We start from the raw sequence: 19,104 nt of genomic DNA, 5'->3' as shown, positions 1-19,104 counted from the left end.
TAAGTCCCTCAGTGGCCTTGTGCCGTGCGAAACCAGCAGCTCTGCTGCCCCTTCCCTGGGATCGAACACCTTAAGTTGGCTACTTGTATTCTTAAGCTGCTAGCTTCGGTCAAAGCGTAAAAAAAAATCTATATTATATATGTTATAAAAACTATATTAAAAATGGTAATTATTCGATTACTGTATTGTGTGAAAATTATTATTATTTTTTTTTCTGTGCACTTTCTTTTTTCCCCCCACAGAAACACTAACACAGCTGCTGGGCTCTGCTGTTCTGCGTTAGGCGGAGACATGCTGGGTCAGACTATTTGCAGGTTTTTCTCAGTGTCCTGTTGCCACATTAAGATCTGCTTGCACAATTAGTATGAAGACTGTTGGCTAACAGTAGGCTGTCCTTAGTTTTCAAACTATTGGTCAGCCAAGAGCATTATATGTGGGCATCCCTTTATCGCTCTTGGGTAACTGTAGGTTCCAGACCTGCTCCTGTTCCCACCAGTAATTTGTACAATGAACAAGGTTACCTTTGCCGATTCACTAGCAGTCGTTGAGCTCAGCTCTGCTTCGGGTCTGACTGCTCGCAGTCCTTCCTGTAGTGTCTCGTTGCCGCTCTGGTTTCTCTTGCAATACCACTGCGAAGGCTGTCAGTGACAGCAGGCTTCCTCCAGTCTTAGGGCTGTGTTGCGTTAAGCCAGAAGCTATACAGGTTGGCACCCCTGTATATTGCTTCTTCGGTAGGTTTTCCTCAGTTTTTGGACTGTTGGTTAACCAAGAGCGTTATAGGGTGGGCACCCCCTATAATTGATCCAGTGGTAACTGTAGGCCGTGTGCACGTACCCTGTGAACCGTACCGTGGGTACCATGTCTCCCGCCATGCACTGCGTGTACCATACAAAATTACTCGACAGTACTAGTGCTTAGGCATCAAACAACAGCAGCAAACCCAGCTTGAGTTTGACTCACGCTGTTTTTATCTTTTTACAGTACTTGCTGCTTGTGTCATCTGAGACAGCGGGGGTTTTGTTACAAGTACGGTGTACTGCACCAGCCCTGTTACAGTAAGTACTGTATATAGAAGATGCAGCATTTGCCCTGTTACACAGTGGTGTTGCTGCTTCAGCAGATGCGTCCAGCAGGGGGGCCATAGGAGATGTGTAAACCCTATTGTGCACAAATGTACCTACATTGTGCTACCAGTACCAAAAGCATTGCTTGTCATGCAAAGTCTTTACAAGCTGAGACAGCAACTGTACATTCTATTTGCATCAACGCGTTTTACGAGTTTTGGGCATATTCCTCCTAGGTGCTCTGCGTCTCTAGGAGCTGGCATTCTCGTCTGAGGACGTGAAGTCTTACAGCGCATCCCCTGCAGTTAAGCTCTCCCTGTACGGCAGAGCTTATGCCATTGATCAAGAGGTCACTGCAGTCTTGCAGGTGCCCTGGCTACAGATCCGCCCTGTTGCATTACTTCAAAGCAGTGCTGCTGCTTCAGCAGATGCCCCCTTGATGGTCACAACAGTACTGTATACTACTGTAACAACCCCGGTACAGTCCCGGTTCCGACCTGCTACCGACCTGGGTTTTACAATCCCCAGTCTGGTACTGAGTATGTCTGATTGACAGTTCAGTTGCTGTTTTTAGCAAGCTGAGGCAGCAACTGTACATTCTTACGGTACATTGTTTGCTATTGCATAATGCACAAGGAGGCACTGGTAAACTGCATTTTCTGTTGAGTTTTGTGCGCATTCTCCAAGCGTATGTTAGAGAAACATTTTTCCTGCAGCTCTACAGAGTGCTCTGCATCCCTCACCTGTACAGCGCTCTTCCCTATCACCTTCTCTTAGAAGAGGTGGCTGCGTCCTCACCACATGGCTCTGTGCTGAGGAAGGGCCACGCACCTGGGAATACAGAAGCTGGGCAGCAGTTTCTCACAGGCATGTGTGCTTGAAGGGAACAGTTTGCTCCGTTTCGTCTGGTTCCAGCCCGGTGTTACATTCCAGTCCAGTACCAAGCAGACTGTCGACAGTCCTGCTGCTGTCTTTAGCATGAGACAGCAACTGTACATTCTTCTGTAATTGCTTCCTATTACTTAATGCCTGTGCCAGCAGCCTCAGGGACCATCTGCTGATTTTGCCATTTCCACTGAATTACACCTCTTTTTGAAAATCGAGTCCCAACTGTTTAATTCAGATAAATAGCTGATCAACAGTGCCGTTAAAATAAATAAATAAATAAATAAAACAAAACTTCCTTGGGTTCTTGACTGTGCACAATTTCTCACTACTTTTATAATCATAATGTGAGCGTTCATCCTTACCACAGTTTTTCAGCGTAAGCAGAGGGTGGTCAGTGGGTAGAGGTTCAGGAACAGTGACGTCCAGTCCAGCAGCTGCAATCTGACCGCTGGTCAAAGCAGTGTACAGATCATCCTGGTTCACAACAGCACCTCTGAAATACAGGAAATGGACACTTCAAACTTACAGCTAAACCACTATATTGTGTAAGCAATTATGCATGTCAGCTTGTTTATATTGTATTAGCTTTTCAATAATGATAAAGACTAAACAGATTTAAAAGTGGACGATTCAATTTACTAATCTCTCCAGATATTTCAATTCTGCAGCATCACACAGGAAATTAAAGACATTAGAAAGACTGATTGATTAAAATGTGAGACCTACAAAGTGATGGCAATACATATAAGGTAAGACTTACTGGAATGGTTTGGTTAGCACTATGTAATTTAAGACGTGCTGTAAATCAATTCTAAGTCACTACAGGTTCCAGCCCTTGCATTAAATACAGCGGTCCAAGTACAAATCTCCAGATTTACAAAGTTTTATTCAAAACTTCAGCAGTGATTACACTTCTATTTACTTATGTATTGCACAATGAATGGTTTTATATGTGACTCGCTACTTCTGTGCTACATATATCAAGTGTAAGTGCTCAATTAATGCAAAAATCTGTTCCATTATGAGTTTACAAATTATAAAAAGGCATGTTCAAATTTCAATTTACATGCTCTTAGTTATCTCATTGTTAAACTCTGCTACCAAAGAAGTATTTTACATGAAATGTTTTCATTATTATTTTAAAAAACATGCTGGTAGTGTTATACAACATTTTAATCAAACTCCCACCAAGCCATCATTCACCTGCTTGAGTTTACAAACACAGCAGTTTTCTTCATTTTGGCAAAAAAATCTTTGTTACACATTCCTTGAGTTTCAGGAGTCAAGGCACAGGACACAACCACAAAGTCAGATTCTTCTGCTAGTTTGTCAAGAGGCACTGGGGGAAAAAAAAAAAAAAAAAAAAAAAAAAACAGACAGCCACAGCATTAATTTGTTATAATAACTGGTGAGCTATTTTTTCAAAGGGTTCATCCAGTTGATATTTCCCGCATTGTACGTCCAGTAAACACGTCTGATTAATACCAGCAACAGAGTGCTACCCGTGCAAGTTGTCACACAACAACACATCTTCACAATTCTCCAGTGTGTACTTGACAAAGAAATCCCTCAGGAGCCCTCCACTTCCAGTGAAAGTCAGGTAAATCCAAGAGAAACTGACATTTCCAACATCGAAACTACCTTGGCAACATGGCTCCCATCCACAGATTAAGATGCTTTGTAATACACTCTGATTCTGACTGACGGTAAGCCAGTTCTCACAGAAAGGTACACAGAAATGTTAGCAAACACAAAACACCCTCGGAGCAAACTAGTGAACATAAAATTGGTAAAATAGTTGTACAGAAAATGTTAAATCTCAATTTGAACACACTCCCTAACCCTTCAGCCTCCTAACTGCAAAAATACAACAAAATTAGCAAATAACAGAAGAAAAATGCAGCCCCGATTCCCTGAAAACCACAGGAAACTTGCTGTTTTAAAGTTACAAGTTTAAACTGTTTAATTTGTTAGTAATGCTATAACTCCTAGTACAGACCAAACTGGCAGAAAAAAAACTGCTCACTGAATGCCCACCCTTGGGATGGGATGCTTGGATATGCGCCTCGGGCTTCATCCTCTGGGTTACTGCAGCATCCCACCCCTCGGTGTGCATTAAATTCTCATATCAAACTACCCCATGCATTTTTCTCTATTTATTAACTTAAACCCACAATCAAACATTGGTCTGTCTCCTCCAATTTTGTTTGGGCAAGGCAATGCTGCCTTCGCTAGGCGTGAAAATTCAGGGGCACCAAGGCAGTTCTAGGAGGCAGAAAGAAAAAATATAAATCCAATCCAAGGACACCAAGGCGATTTCATACTCATTCATGCTTCAGAGTAGGGATGGGACAATGCATCGATTTGCTGGAATAACCTTCGATGGTTTGAAAAAAAAAGAAAAAAGCATCTATCAGTTCATTAATAGGATCGTTTTTTATTAGGACTGGCTAAATTTAAATCTACACTCTTATTCCTTGCCTTTCCTTTGGTTCCTTTAAATAATAATAATAATTTAAAAAAACTCCCTGCCCACTACGCATGTACGTTTTGAGAGTAAGCGTGACCTAGGAGAAGAGACTAGAGGTAGGATGCATTTCAGGATCAGATTTTGCTAGTTAAATTGTCAATTTAATTACATTTTAAATAATGCCGTCAGACTTTTGGAAGTTTTTTTAGTTTTTTTTTTTTTTTTTTTTATAAAAATAACAGAATGGAACAGTAAAATGTGCAGTTTGTTGAGTTTTAATGAGCTTCTGTGGCAATACCACCAACTTGAGGGATCATTTAGTAAGACAGAACCCGACAAAATACAATGTATCTTATTCCTTATGAAACTCAATTGGTCTGTGCATATTTTGATGGTGAAATGCAGAAAAACAGAGAACCTAAACAGTGTGTGTATTTATGCAGTATCGTATTTACAGTCGAGAGTAAAAACATTCACCTCCACAGAATTGTCTTCTTAAAACCTCGGGTTTAAATCCACTTTTAATTCACACAGACTAATTGCGGATAAATTCCCAACCACCAAAGACATTATGCATGGGATATGTCTGCCCATTGGATAGGTATTGCTGAGCTCTCTATACAACAGCTGCCAGGAGTCCCCTTTCAGGGATGATGCACTCTGTCCCGTCCATCGAGGGATTAAAACAGTCATCCTGAGGAAGACATTTCTCCTTTTCCTTCTCTGTGTTGAGCTGAGCGTGCTGACAGAAAAGAGCTTCGAGTCGAATCGATTTTATTTTCCTTGCATTCATGCTTGTGACAGGCTGGCTGTAGTGGTGGTGACATCAGAACCAGGAAATGAAACAGAGTGGTGAGTGAGTTGAAGTGCGCTGTTGCATGGTTTATTATTAATAAGAAAATAAATAGTTTGAACAAAAAAACTAATAAAAACAGTGCGTTGGCCAAACAAACAGACAGACAGACAGACAGACAGACAGAGAGTGGACGAACATTAAACAAGTACCATGCTGGTGCTTCCAAAACGTTTTAGCAATTGCATATATAATAAATCTCCTTGTTCTTTAGTTCAATTTCCCGTGCTCACATATTACATTTTACCTGCACGTGAAGTGCTGTGCAATCCTGGTGCCTAAATACAAATATACATTTTAAATCACTCGTGTTACACAGACCCTTTTATATCCTGTGTACCAATGACTATATACCAACATTAACACACAACACACAACATATAAAGATAAATATGCACAGGGGCAGGCACACCGCCACAGTGCTGAAAGCTGACTCGCCACTTTCACAGAACCAACGACTCTGAAAACACACAGCCTTTCGCCTTTCTGTCTTTCAGCGGCCTCCTCACTTGCGTGGTAGGCCTAGGATGGGGCTTTCGCCCCATCCTTGACTTGAGCCTTCTCAACGGGTTCTTAAAAGAATGGAGATTCCAGATGCTGACTCACTGTCACATTCTCCAGTCTATCCGGCCGGGCAACTGGTTCACCACTGTGTACTTACGGGATGCATACTTTCACGTTCCCATTTGTCCAGAGCACAGGAAGTATCTCCGCTTCGCTTTTCAGGGAAGCTTTTATGAGTTTGCTGTGCTGCCATTTGGTCTCTCCCTAGCTCCTTGTACGTTTTCAAAGTGCGTGGACGCTATCCTGGCCCCCCTGCGGCTGCAGGGGATCAGAGTAATAAACTCTCCCAACAACTGGTTGATCTCTTCCCATTCGCGAAAGGGAGCAGTGGCCCGCACTGCGGTCGTGACAGAGCATCTGGCGAGGCTGAGACTCACCATCAACAATGCAGAGAGTCTGCTTACACTGGTGCAGTGCACGACGTACTTGGGGCTCCAGCTGGACTCCATTACGATGCGCGCATACCTGTCAAACGACACAGTTGCACTACCCAGGGTTGCCGTCCCCTGTTCCAACAGGATCACAGGTCACCCTCCTATTGTGCCAGAAACTGTTACATTTGATAGCTGCAGCCATATCGGCCATTCAGCTGGGTCTGCTTCACATGCGCCCGCTACAAGTGTGGCTCAGGTGAGTAGATGCTCTAGCGCACGAGTGGCCCAAAGCATTTTTGTGTGCTTTCCCGCCTATACCACTGCTCCTGGCCTTTCTCAAAAAGGTCCAGTTAGAGGATGCATCAGTTCTCTTAGTGGTCCCCAGGTGGCCTAGGAGAATCTGGTTTTCGACCCCGTGCCAACTGTTACACGGCCAGCCCTAGGAGACCCCACTGAGCGTGGATCTCCTCAGACAGGCGAGAGGCACTCTTTAGCACCAGGAACCGGGCAGGTTCCAGCTATGGGTCTGGCCCCTGAAAGGGACCGCTGGTTAGCCCTTGGGCTATCAGATGTGCTTGTGGGTACTTTGCAGAATGCTAGGGCAGACTCCACTAGGTCTTTGTACACCTACAAGTGGAGGTATTTCCATGCTTGGTGTCTGGCTGGAAGCTATGACCCAATCTCTTGCCCTATCTCAGTTATCTTAGTTTCTGCAAGAACTGTTTGATTCTGGTAGGTCACCTTCCACTTTGAAGATGTATTTAGCTTCTACTTTTGCATGCAATGCCCCCGTAGATTCGGTGTCTCCGGGTGCACATTTCTTGGCTACCCGACTCCTTAAAAGGCGCTCTGTGAATAGCCTCCCGGGAGGTCTGTTCTCCTCGAATGGAGCCTTAATATTGTACTAGAGGCTCTCACAAAGACCCTGTTTAAGCCCATATACTCCAGAGACGAAGTACCTGTCTATGAAGACAGCCTTCCTTGTAGCTAATCACCTCCACTGCACAGCTCCTGCATGCATATTTGGCATGATGGTAGCAGTGTGTCTGCGCACCAACCCTGCTTTCCTCACAGCCTTCCACATTAATCAGTCTGTGGAACTGCAGTCCTTTCATCCACCCCCATTTGCTTCAATGGAGGATGAGGGATTGAATTTCCTCTGCCCAGTGCGGGCACTGAGATGGACAACCCCTCTCAAAACAGCGGCTTTCACATTGGACTGTGGACACAGTCTCGCTGCATGGTAGCCGTACAGAGGGGCCTCAATGTCCGATATTTGTACTGCGGCTGGCTGGGCTATGCCGCATACTTTCTCCAGGTTCTACCACCTTAATGTGGTAGATACTGCTCTGCCTTCATTAAGCACAAGGGTGCTTGAGGGTGTAAGCTCACACCGCTAACAATTGGGTTATGCAGTTCTGATGCATCCCTCATACCTATAATACAGAAGGCTAAACATGAAAAAATCTTGGGCTTGCCAGTTGTCTGATATTAATGATTTATCCAAACCCAATGAAGTTCATAACTACAATAAATCTCCCCAGGTGGTAAATATCACAGAATTCAAAATATTCACCCAACAGTCTCTAAAGGAATAGCCTGTACAAGGAGTGTCACCTTGCACAATCCCAGATTGCTCTTACCATATTCCCCCTGGATTTCTGCAGCACTCTCAGGTCTGGGCTGGCGCCCTGTGTACAGGAAGCGTGTTACACCAAAGGGCTTCAAGCGCTTTGCAATTGATAAACCTGGAAAGGCAAAAATACCATCAACTAATTCAACAAAACACTGGATGATTACAGATGTTTGTTCCTTTTGTTTGTTGTTATTAAATGAGTTATACTTGGATAAAGCAGCAGTTCATATCAGGGGATACAATGGTCAACACCAGAGTATGTTAGAGCAAGGTTTTGGTATCCTGCCTCTCTTCACATCCCAATCTGCTGTGGGTATTTTGCTACAGCTGTCACCATATGATTATTTATATCATTGGAAAGTAAAATTACAAATACTTAAATAAAAAACACTAGGCTATTATTTTGTTTGTTACTTTAGGTTTACTCTCCCTGAATGCTCTAGCAGTCAAATCACATGAAGCAGAACCAACAAAATGAGTTTTTTGATTGGCAAATTATCTGTGTATAACCTTTTTTCAGGTTTTTCTTTATATTATATTACATGACATTATTGTAGAACACAATACCTATCCTTCCAAGTCCCACCACTCCCACAGTGCTCCCAGAGAGGCCGTATCCACACAGCCAGAGGGGCTTCCAGGTGCTCCAGCCACCGCTTCAAATACAAAGCAAAGGGGCAGGTTAGATGGCCTAGTCAGCAAATGACTGATTTGCATGTCACACTTTAAGCTTTTTCTCACTGCACCAGAACTTAACCAGCACCCTAGTATGGTTATGTTGGAGACAGCACCTTTTCCCTTTAGTTAAATCTTTTTCAGGTCCCTGGTAGCATCCACAATCCCATCTAAAGATCATTTAGCCTATTTAATTACATAGATTCCTACAGGAGCTCTGAGTGGCGCATCCAGTAAAGGCGCTCTGCGTGAAATCGCAGGTTCGAATACAGGCTATGTCATTGCCGATCATGACCGGGGGTTCCTAGGGGGCGGTGCACAATTGGCTGGGCGCCGCCTGGGTAGGGAGGGATTAGGTCGGCAGGGGAATCCATGGTTCACGGCGCACCAGTGGCCTCTGTGGCTGATAGGGCGCCTGCGGGTCTGCAGTGGAGCCACTCAGATTTGTGTTGTCCTTTGGCAACTATAGGTCTGGTGGCTTCGCTGTGGATCCGCAGTGAGAAAAATGACAGATTGGCAGGAACACATTTTGGAGGACGAGGGTTTAAGCCTCCATTTCCCAGAGTCGCCCAGGGGTTGCAGCGGTGAACCGGGGATAAAAATAATAATTGGTCATTCCAAATTGGGGAGAAAACCAGGGTAAAAACCACTGGTGATGACTAAACTAAAAATAAATAAATAAATAAATAAATAAACTTATACAGACACAACATCTCTGTTGCAAGGGTGTTCTGCCCCCTTCATAAAAATAAATTGGGACACCGGGGGATATAATTAGGCCAGAATTTGTATTGAAGTTCTGCTGGACTACTGGGAATACGTTAGGACAGAACTTATATATCTTCAAAAACACAAAGAATGTCATCAGTTTTAATCCAGATTACAAATAAATTTGTTGGTTTCAACAAATTTACATGACAAAAATACACAACAATTTAATACAATTGTCTGTCTCAATGTTGTGATAAAGTCCCATTTCTGAATGGTCTCAGGTGTTCTGGGATTGAGGTGCGTTTGCAGAACCTAGAGAATAAGCACTCATGGCGTATGTAGCCAGTTATACTGTCCCTCATCTTTCATGAAAAAATAAAGATATACATCCTACCACACTTGGACACAGTTTAAGTGCTGGACCACAATGCAACACTCCTTTTGTACCACCAACCCCACTGAGGTCAATCATCCAAGTATTAGCCAGGTCTACGCTTAGCCTCCAAGATCATCTGATAAAGCTGCAAACTAGCAGATCTATTTGCAATGACAGGTCGATAACTATTCAATAGTTGTAATCATTGCAAATTACCTATTGCGGCAAACTCCTGAAGCAGCTTCCATTAACATAGGGCCTGAGGGCAGTTACTCCACACTGTTCATGGTCTACTTACCTGTTACCCATTAATAAAAGAGCAAAATTAAGAGAACTTACTTTTTAACTTCCTCCACGGCCTCAGGTAACCTACGTGCTGTCGCAAGCAAGAGAGCCACTGTCAGCTCAGCAGTTGCATCCGTCAGCACTTCAGGGGTGTATCCCACACGGATTCCTCTGCAACACAAAGGTGAGCAAGTTAGTGTGCTGCCTCCACACTTATACCCTAATGGACTGATCTGTTACCCTTAACACCTTGCCTATTTTCATACTGTAACATATACTTGTGGATTCACAGGGCCTTTGCCTGTTAATCCCCAATGTCACAAATGTATATTGCTTTGAGAATAGTAACACGAAAAGAGACAACTGAAATACTCACCGCTGTTTGATTTCATCGACTGCAAGGTGATCAAATCCTACTGAGAATGTGCTGATAACCTTTAGATTAGTCCCTGGAAGGGGTTGAAGAGAAGAATAAACATTTCTACACAGAAATTATATTTAGATTTCTTCTCTAATCTCACAGAAGTAGCAAATCGGTAAGAGGGTCATACTTTGACAAAGCTAAATATTCAGAGCCAGTTTTAAGACAAAACTGAAGTTCAATCATGTCCTTGTATGTCACTTATATGCGAGTGATTAGGAAAGAACACTGCTTCAGTTGAAAAGGATTAAGACTGTAGTAATAGCAGGTCCTCCACAGATTATATTAAAATACCTTAAGTGAATATCATCGTGTTGCAAGTAGCAAATGTCTTTAACTGCCCTATTACCTTGACTCTTGTTGCAATTCCTCAACTCTGTGTTGGGGGGCAGCTCTTCAGTTCTTGTTGTCAGCCATATATACTGTCTAGGCAACCTAGGCTAGATCTGCCATATACAGTGGCTCTCAAAAGTATTCACCCCCCCCCCCCCCCCTTGGACTTTTCCACATTTTATTGTGTTACAACATGGAATCAAAATGGATTTAAATTAGGAGTTTTTGCCACTGATCAACACAAAAAAGTCCATAATGTCAAAGTGAAAAATAAAATCTACAAATTGTCCTAAATTAATTACAAATACAAAACAGAAAATAATTGATTGCATAAGTATTCACCAGCTTTAGTCAATATTTGGTAGAAGCATCTTTTGCAGCAATTATAGCCATGAGTCTGTATAAGTCTCTACCAGCTTTGCACATCTGGATACTGCAATTTTTAACCGTACTTCTTTGGAAAATTGCTCAAGCTCCGTCAAATTGGATGGGGACCTTTCGTGAACAGCAATTTTCAACTCTTTCCACATATTCTCAATTGGATTGAGGTCCGGGCTTTTAATTTAGAACAATTTGTAGATTTTATTTTTCACTTTAACATTATAGACTTTTTTTCTGTTAATCAGTGGCAAAAACTCCTAATTTAAATCAATTTCGATTCCATGTTGTAACACAATAAAATGTGGAAAAGTCCAAGGGGGGTGGGGGGGTGAATACTTTTGAGAGCCACTGTATATGGCAGGTCTTGCCTAGGTTGCCTAGACAATATATATGGCTGGCAACAAGAACTGAAGAGCTGCCCCCCAACACAGAGTTGAGGAATTGCAACAAGAGTCAAGGTAATAGGGCAGTTAAAGACATCTGAAGCTACCTGCAACATGATGCAAAGGGGGGGTGAATACTTCTGAGAGCCACTGTATACTGTCTAGGTAACCTAGGCTAGCTCTGCCATATGTACTGTCTAGGTAACCTAGGCTAGATCAGTCAAAGTGTCTTTGGAGAAGTATGAGCCAGCACCATCTTGTCATCTGCCAAGTTTTTTTTTGCATTGCTGGCAATACACTGCTGTGCACTAGATGGTGCTGGTACAAATATAAAGACACTTCAGATGATCTATCCAACATTACATGTGTTTATGAAAGACAAATAGTACTGTAGAGCAGATTCTGAACTCATAAATGAAAGCACCCAACAGACTTACAAATAATAATAATCTAACAATGTGACTGCATGTCATAGTGTAAGGGAGCAAAAACATATGTAAGTAATTTGAAAATACTTGGGGGGGGGCATATTTTCAAAGCATTTACTCCAATCTAATTAACTCCTATTTTATGTACGAGGTAAAACGCCTATTTTTGTTAATTAACATGATTTTTTTCTCCTTTAAAAAAAATAGGAGTTAAAGAATACAGGAAACACTTTGAAAATATGGCTAGCCTTAGAGCTAGCCCTTTATTGCCTTGTATTTATTTATATTTTAATTATTTACTTTCCGTTTTGGATCACTGCCACCGTTTACTATCAAACACCTATATATTATCCCAAGAGTCATCCAATGTTTCAAAAATAAAATTATAATCCAGCCTAAACTAACTGTGAAGAGACATCAAACAGCTAGTGTTTACTACAGAACTGATCATCTGCCAAACAATGTAAAATTACAGTCAAAACTAATAATCCAAATAATATATTAATATATGGCGTGTGAACCGGATGTTTACAATACTGTAGTGTTTGTCATGTTTGAGTGAAGCAGGACTCTGGAAACAAAGTGGGATTGCAAACAATACTGGTTTATTATTCTGGTTGAAACCGATAAAAACAACAAATCCCTGTTCAGGCCAGGATTCTCTCCAAAATAAAACTAAAAGGGATCTAATCTAACCATCTCTCTCTCTCTCAAAACCATTCTTACCCTATCATCAAAATTCACGCTTTCGTTCCCACTCTCCACAGGATCCTCCCAACTCGCTTCACAACACAGGCCCTTTTCTAATGTAAAAGAGCAGAAGGCCTCCAGTAAATATCCAAACTGCCTAAATTGTCACTACCCTGGTTAAATCTCAACCAGCTGTCCCCTAACTCTAAAAACAGGAACATACTTTAAAAACTAGATGTTGCATCCCAGGAGATTTAAAATATCTTCAAAGTAATACAAAACACATAGTATTAAAAAATTACCTGCTGCATCTAGCACTTCTTTATCAATCTTGTCTGAGAGAAGACAGATGAGACCATGGGCTCCTGCAACTCCTCTAAGCAGCTCTACTTTGGGTACTGGTTCATTAGAGTCCCATAGCTGGACATCGAAGCTGAAACACATATGGTTGTTTGTATATTCATGATAACTCAAAACCAAATAACTTTCAAAATTCAAACAAATATTCTTTCATGTTCAATTAGCTGAAAAGTGTACAATTAGTAGTATATAAAATGTAATAAATCTCTTGGAGTAATTGTTTGATAGATTGCAGCCTAGACCCTTATCTACAGTTCCTGCAAGCTTCATTTTGTGGCTGCCGTTGGTTGATATAATTGTAATCTAGAGTACTAACCTGTTAAATTGAAGCTGCAGTGAACTGGTGCAGCTGTAACAGATTCATGTTAATTATCCAATTTGGCCTATTAACACATGTGACAAGTGTAGCACAGGTGAATTTAATACAGATCAGTACTGAAATGTGCCCTTTATAAAGTGAAAAACAAGAAAACCCAACTACAGTGTGTCCTTAAACCTGGGACATTAAATGTTTGTAGCTAAACTACTTGCAGTTTTGCAGTCTATTTGATATTGAAGACAATTTGTTGCATAAATGTCAAGTACTTCCAATGACTTTCTTGGCATTAAAGACATCCAAGCATGCTGTGACCCATTTGCAAAGCATCGTGGAGTGCGCTGCACTAAAGGTTGCACCTTAACAAAGACGCAGATCAAAGACCACCAGAAGCTAAACTTTGTGTATGGCCAGAAGTTGTGTTACTCTTGTATGAAGTTGCTAGCTCATCATCCTACTGACAAAACCAAACATCATCTTCAACACAAAGTTACCAAGGAATCTAGTTCCACAGAATCCAGACCTCAAGCTATTCAAAACAACCTGAAAAGCAACAACATTTTAGAAGCTGAAAAGGAACATGTAATTTCACAAATAAACAAGGCCTTGGAGGCGATACAAGAATCTCCACTAAAGACAAGGAAATTGTCACTAAAGGTATATGCAGCTCAGAAGGTAAAGAAGGTCGGAGAAGCAATAAAGAGAAAGCTAAGAAGGGTTTCCCCACAAATACAAGTAGAAGACTCACGGAGCAGGCTCAGGCATATCAAGAAATGAGGGCCAGCTGAAGGAAAAAATGTAATTCAAATATCAGTCAAAGTTAGCAAGTTCATATTTTGACAGCTGTCCCAATGTCTTGGTCTATACAGAGGACTGCTGCTGAGTTTGGTGCTACCTACCACATGTCCACGACAGCCAAGGCTTTACAGGATGAGAAGGGATGCCTATCGAATCCAAATCCAGAAATTGGGGGGGAGAACGCTAAAACAGGAGATTGCTCAAATGGTAAAATTGTTCTACAAGAGGGAAGGTGTCAGTTGACTCATGGTCGGAAAGAAAGATTTTGTTTCCGTTTACAATAAAGAGTCAGGAAGGAGGGAGCACCAACAAAAACATCTTGTTCACTGCAATTTTTCAGAGTGAAAGGATGTTACTGTTCAGTATGACAGTCACTGGTGGCTCGGGCTGGTGGTGTCTGCTGATCAGAAGAAATAGGAGACTGAAATTAACTTCCTGCACCCGAATTGACCAGCACGATCATTCTGTTTCCCACACCATCCAGATCAGTTTACTGCAGACATGGGGAATATGCTGACATCAGTGGAGCCAGCAACTGCAACAGGAAGGACATACACCCTGAGAGACACGGAGACAAACTTGACCAAGTGGCTACAAAGGAAAAGGGCAATTTATGCATAGGCAAGTGGTAAATTGTGTTGCACGCAGAAAATGAAATACACCCACCCCTAACAATGTCGCCCCTCGTTATACTGCGGATTCGGATATATCGCAGTCCTGAAGTTGGCTCCCCATTTTTACAGTCTAACTGCGTTGGCAGTTAAATGAGGCAGTCTTCCCAGCGACAGCGTATGGAAGGGGCAGCGAGTAGGAGAAGTACAGGCGTGGAAAAGTACAGAGCAGTATAGAAGCAGTAAGGTGAAATTGCATCTTTAATTGCTTTAATCAGAAAACAGAGGACATTGGGGAAACACAGCAGCAGCTCAAAGTCAAACAGCCGTGTGTGTTTTTCTGATAACAAACAAGCTGAAACTCGGAGCAGCCAATTCAAATTCAGTGCCGTTCTGAGACACGGTCGAGGGGAGGAGCCAACAGCACAGCAGAACAACGCAGTTAAACGAGGCAGTCTTCCCAGCGACAGCGAGTGGAAGCGATAGCGAGTGGGAGAAGTACAGGTGTGGAAAAGTACAGAGCAGTTTAGAAGCAGTTTGAAAGCAGGTTGACAGCTGCAGAAGAAACTAAACTTCAAAAAAAAAACAAACCCCTCAACATGGTCTTCAAGCCAGTAATCTGTGACACCTGCTTGATGTGGGAAATCCGAGAAAACCCAGCGGAGCTAAACCAAGTGTGCGTAAAGTGAAACGCGATCCAGGACTTGCATAAACTAGTAAGTATGCTAGAAATGGAGCTGGAAGAAGTACGACAGCAACAGGATCTTGAGGAACTGGCACACCCACAATTCATGGAAGTCTGCATCACCCCTAACAGACTGAAAGCCACCAGGGAGATAGAAGGTCAGAACAGCTGGGTTCAGGTAGGCAGAAGCAGGGAAAAAAAGAAACTTTGTCAAACACAACCACCAGAAATCAAAACAACCAACAAATTTGAGTCACTTCAGAATTTTGATGAGCAGAACCAACAACAAGAGAATGAAAGGAACAACATCCAGGACCCTATTGACAGTGGTGACCAGACAGCAAAAAGAAGGGAGGTCATGACTGTTGCGGACTCCATATTGAGAAAAACAGCAAGTTCAATTCGCAGTTTGGACCCCCTTACTACAACAGTGTGCTGCCTTCTGGGAGCCTCGGTCAAGCACATCACTGAGAACGTGGACAGGCTCCTAGAACGAACAGCAGATGACCCAGTAGTAGTCGTCCACATTGGTACAAACAATATTGGAAGAGACAGACCAAAATCCCTGCAAAACAAATTCAGAGAGCTAGGAAGGAAATTAAAAGAGAAAACCAAAACTGTGGCATTTTCTGGTATACTACCCGCACCTTGCAAAGGACCATATAAGGACCAGAGAACAACGCAGTTAAACGAGGCAGTCTTCCCAGCGACAGCGAGTGGAAGCGACAGCGAGTGGGAGAAGTACAGCGTGGAAAAGTACAGAGCAGTTTCGAAGCAGAAAGGAGAAATTGCATCTTTAATTGCTTTAATCAGAAAACAGAGGACATTGGGGAAACACAGCAGCAGCCGCGTGTGTTTTTGTGATAACAAACAAGCTGAAACTCGGAGCAGCTGATTCAAATTCAGCGCCGTTTTGAGACACGGGCGAGGGGAGGAGCCGACAGCACAGCAGAACAACGCAGTTAAACGAGGCAGCCTTCCCAGCGACAGCGAGTGGAAGCGACAGCGAGTGGGAGAAGTACAGCGTGGAAAAGTACAGAGCAGTTTCGAAGCAGTTTGAAAGCAGGTTGACGGCTGCAGAAGAAACTAAACTTAAAAAAAAAAAAAAAAAAAACCTCAACATGGTTTTCAAGCCAGTAATCTGTGATACCTGCTTGATGTGGGAAATCCGAGAAAACCCAGCGGAGCTAAACCAAGTGTGCGTAAAGTGCCGCGCGATCCAGGATTTGCATAAACTAGTAAGCATGCTAGAAATGGAGCTGGAAGAAGTGAGACAGCAACAGGATCTTGAGGAACTGGCACACCCACAATTCATGGAAGTCTGCATCACCCCTAACAGACTGAAAGCCACCAGGGAGATAGAAGGTCAGAACAGCTGGGTTCAGGTAGGCAGAAGCAGGGAAAAAAAGAAACTTCGTCAAACACAACCACCAGAAATCAAAACAACCAACAGATTTGAGTCACTTCAGAATTTTGATGAGCAGAACCAACAACAAGAGAATGAAAGGAACAACATCCAGGACCCTATTGACAGTGGTGACAAGACAGTAAAAAGAAGGGAGGTCATGATTGTTGGGGACTCCATATTGAGAAACACAGCAAGTTCAATTCGCAGTTTGGACCCCCTTACTACAACAGTGTGCTGCCTTCCGGGAGCCTCGGTCAAGCACATCACTGAGAACGTGGACAGGCTCCTAGAACGAACAGGAGACGACCCGGTAGTAGTCGTCCACATCGGTACAAACAACATTGGAAGAGACAGACCAAAATCCCTGCAAAACAAATTCAGAGAGCTAGGAAGGAAATTAAAAGAGAAAACCAAAACTGTGGTATTTTCTGGTATACTACCCGCACCTTGCAAAGGACCATATGGACAGCTGGAAATAATTAATCAAAACCAATGGCTGAAGACGTGGTGCACACGGGAAGGCTTCACCTATCTTGATCATTGGACCACTTTCTACAACGAGGACTATCTGTATAGACGGGATGGACTGCATTTAAATAACAAGGGAACTAGTCTACTTGGAGAAAAGATCCTCGAGCAGGTTCGGAAGCATTTAAACTAGAAAGGAAGGGGGGAGAAATCAACAAAAAAACAGAAGGGAGACCGCATCAAAACAAGAACAACAACTCAGGTAAGACAACCATTAAATGTATTTATCTAAATGCTAGAAGTATCAGAAACAAAATTCTAGAACTTGAAGCTACTGCACTAACAGGTAACTATGATGTGATAGGTGTTACAGAAACGTGGTTATCTGAGAGTGATGGGGACGAATATAATATTTGTGGGTATACACTGTATAGGAAAGACAGGCAGGACAGAAGAGGAGGAGGGGTAGCGCTATACATAAGAAACAGTCTTGAAGCCCAGGTGTTAAACCTGGACAAAGAAAATAAAACCGAATCAATATGGGTCAGAATAACAGACAAAAATTCAAAAGGCATAATAATAGGAGCATGCTATAGACCGCCAGATTCAGACGGTGAGCAAAATAATCTGTTATACAATGACATTAGAAATGTGTGTAGCAAAGGAGAAGCCATACTAATGGGGGATTTCAACTTCCCCCAAATAAAATGGGAAAACCCGGTGGGTAGCGCGAAGGATGAAATAGAAATGGTGGAAATGACAAATGACTGCTTCCTAACACAATTTGTGAAGGCACCAACTAGAGGGGAGGCATGCCTTGATTTAGTCTTTTCAAATAACGAAGATAGAATAACTAAAACAGAGGTCAGAGAACCACTGGCAAACTCAGACCACAACATGGTCTCATTTGAAGTGTTTTTTAAATCCTCAAAAGTAAAGACTAAAGCTAAGGTTTACAATTTTAGAAAAGCAAACTATGAAGGTATGAAACAGAGACTAACAGAAGTAGATTGGAGTAAAATAGAGAAAACACCCACAGAAGAAGGATGGTTGTTCTTCAAAAACGTAGTACTAGAGGCGCAAAACAATTATATCCCTAAAGTAGACAAATCTAAATGTAAAACTAAATTGCCAAAATGGTTTAATAGATCAATTAAAAAAAATATTCAGCGAAAAAAGGCACTTTACAGAGCATTAAAAAAGGACCAAAAAGAAAGTACACAGAAAGAGTACACAGAACTGCAAACGCAAGTCAAAAAGGAAGTTAGAAAGGCCAAGAGAGAAATAGAAATGAACATTGCTAAGGGAGCTAAAACCAATTCCAAAATGTTTTTCCAATATTACAACAGCAAGAGAACATTCAAAGAGGAGATTAAATGTTTAAGAGATACAAATGGCAAAATCGTAGAGGAAGAAAAAAAAATAGCAAATATGTTAAATGATTACTTTTCACAAGTTTTTACAAAGGAAGATACTGACAACATGCCCCACATGTCATCCAGTTCCTATCCAGTTTTAAATAACTTTAGCATAACTGAGGCAGAAGTGTTAAAGGGACTAGGAGCTCTTAAAATAAACAAATCCCCTGGGCCGGATGAGATCCTCCCAGTAGTACTCAAAGAAATGAAAGAAGTAATTTACAAACCGCTAACCAAGATCATGCAGCAGTCTCTTGACACAGGGGTGGTACCGACAGACTGGAAAATTGCAAACGTAATACCGATCCACAAAAAGGGAAACAAAACTGAACCAGGTAACTACAGACCAGTAAGCCTGACTTCTATTATATGCAAACTTATGGAAACTATAATAAGAGCCAAAATGGAAAATTACCTATATGGTAACAGGGTACTGGGAGACAGTCAACATGGTTTTAGGAAAGGGAGATCGTGCCTAACTAACTTGCTTGATTTTTTTGAGGATGCA

General features: G+C 42.1%; 1 protein-coding gene across 1 annotated transcript in view; it reads right to left on the bottom strand.

Annotated features, from left to right (window-relative positions):
• LOC121319420 (glyoxylate reductase/hydroxypyruvate reductase-like) overlaps window positions 1-19,104 on the bottom strand; it is a 35,041-nt gene that overhangs the window by 10,200 nt on the left and 5,737 nt on the right. The window contains exons 2-8 of the mRNA XM_041256842.1: window positions 12,835-12,965; window positions 10,273-10,345; window positions 9,951-10,067; window positions 8,417-8,505; window positions 7,857-7,961; window positions 3,156-3,291; window positions 2,315-2,445 (exon numbers count right to left, since the gene is read on the bottom strand). Of these exons, the coding sequence (XP_041112776.1) occupies window positions 2,315-2,445; window positions 3,156-3,291; window positions 7,857-7,961; window positions 8,417-8,505; window positions 9,951-10,067; window positions 10,273-10,345; window positions 12,835-12,965 (782 nt within the window). The remainder of the gene's footprint in view (window positions 1-2,314; window positions 2,446-3,155; window positions 3,292-7,856; window positions 7,962-8,416; window positions 8,506-9,950; window positions 10,068-10,272; window positions 10,346-12,834; window positions 12,966-19,104) is intronic.

This window comes from Polyodon spathula, chromosome 1 (genome assembly GCF_017654505.1).
Source record: "Polyodon spathula isolate WHYD16114869_AA chromosome 1, ASM1765450v1, whole genome shotgun sequence".
NCBI lineage: Eukaryota > Metazoa > Chordata > Actinopteri > Acipenseriformes > Polyodontidae > Polyodon > Polyodon spathula.
This window is presented reverse-complemented; position numbering and strand designations above follow the sequence as displayed.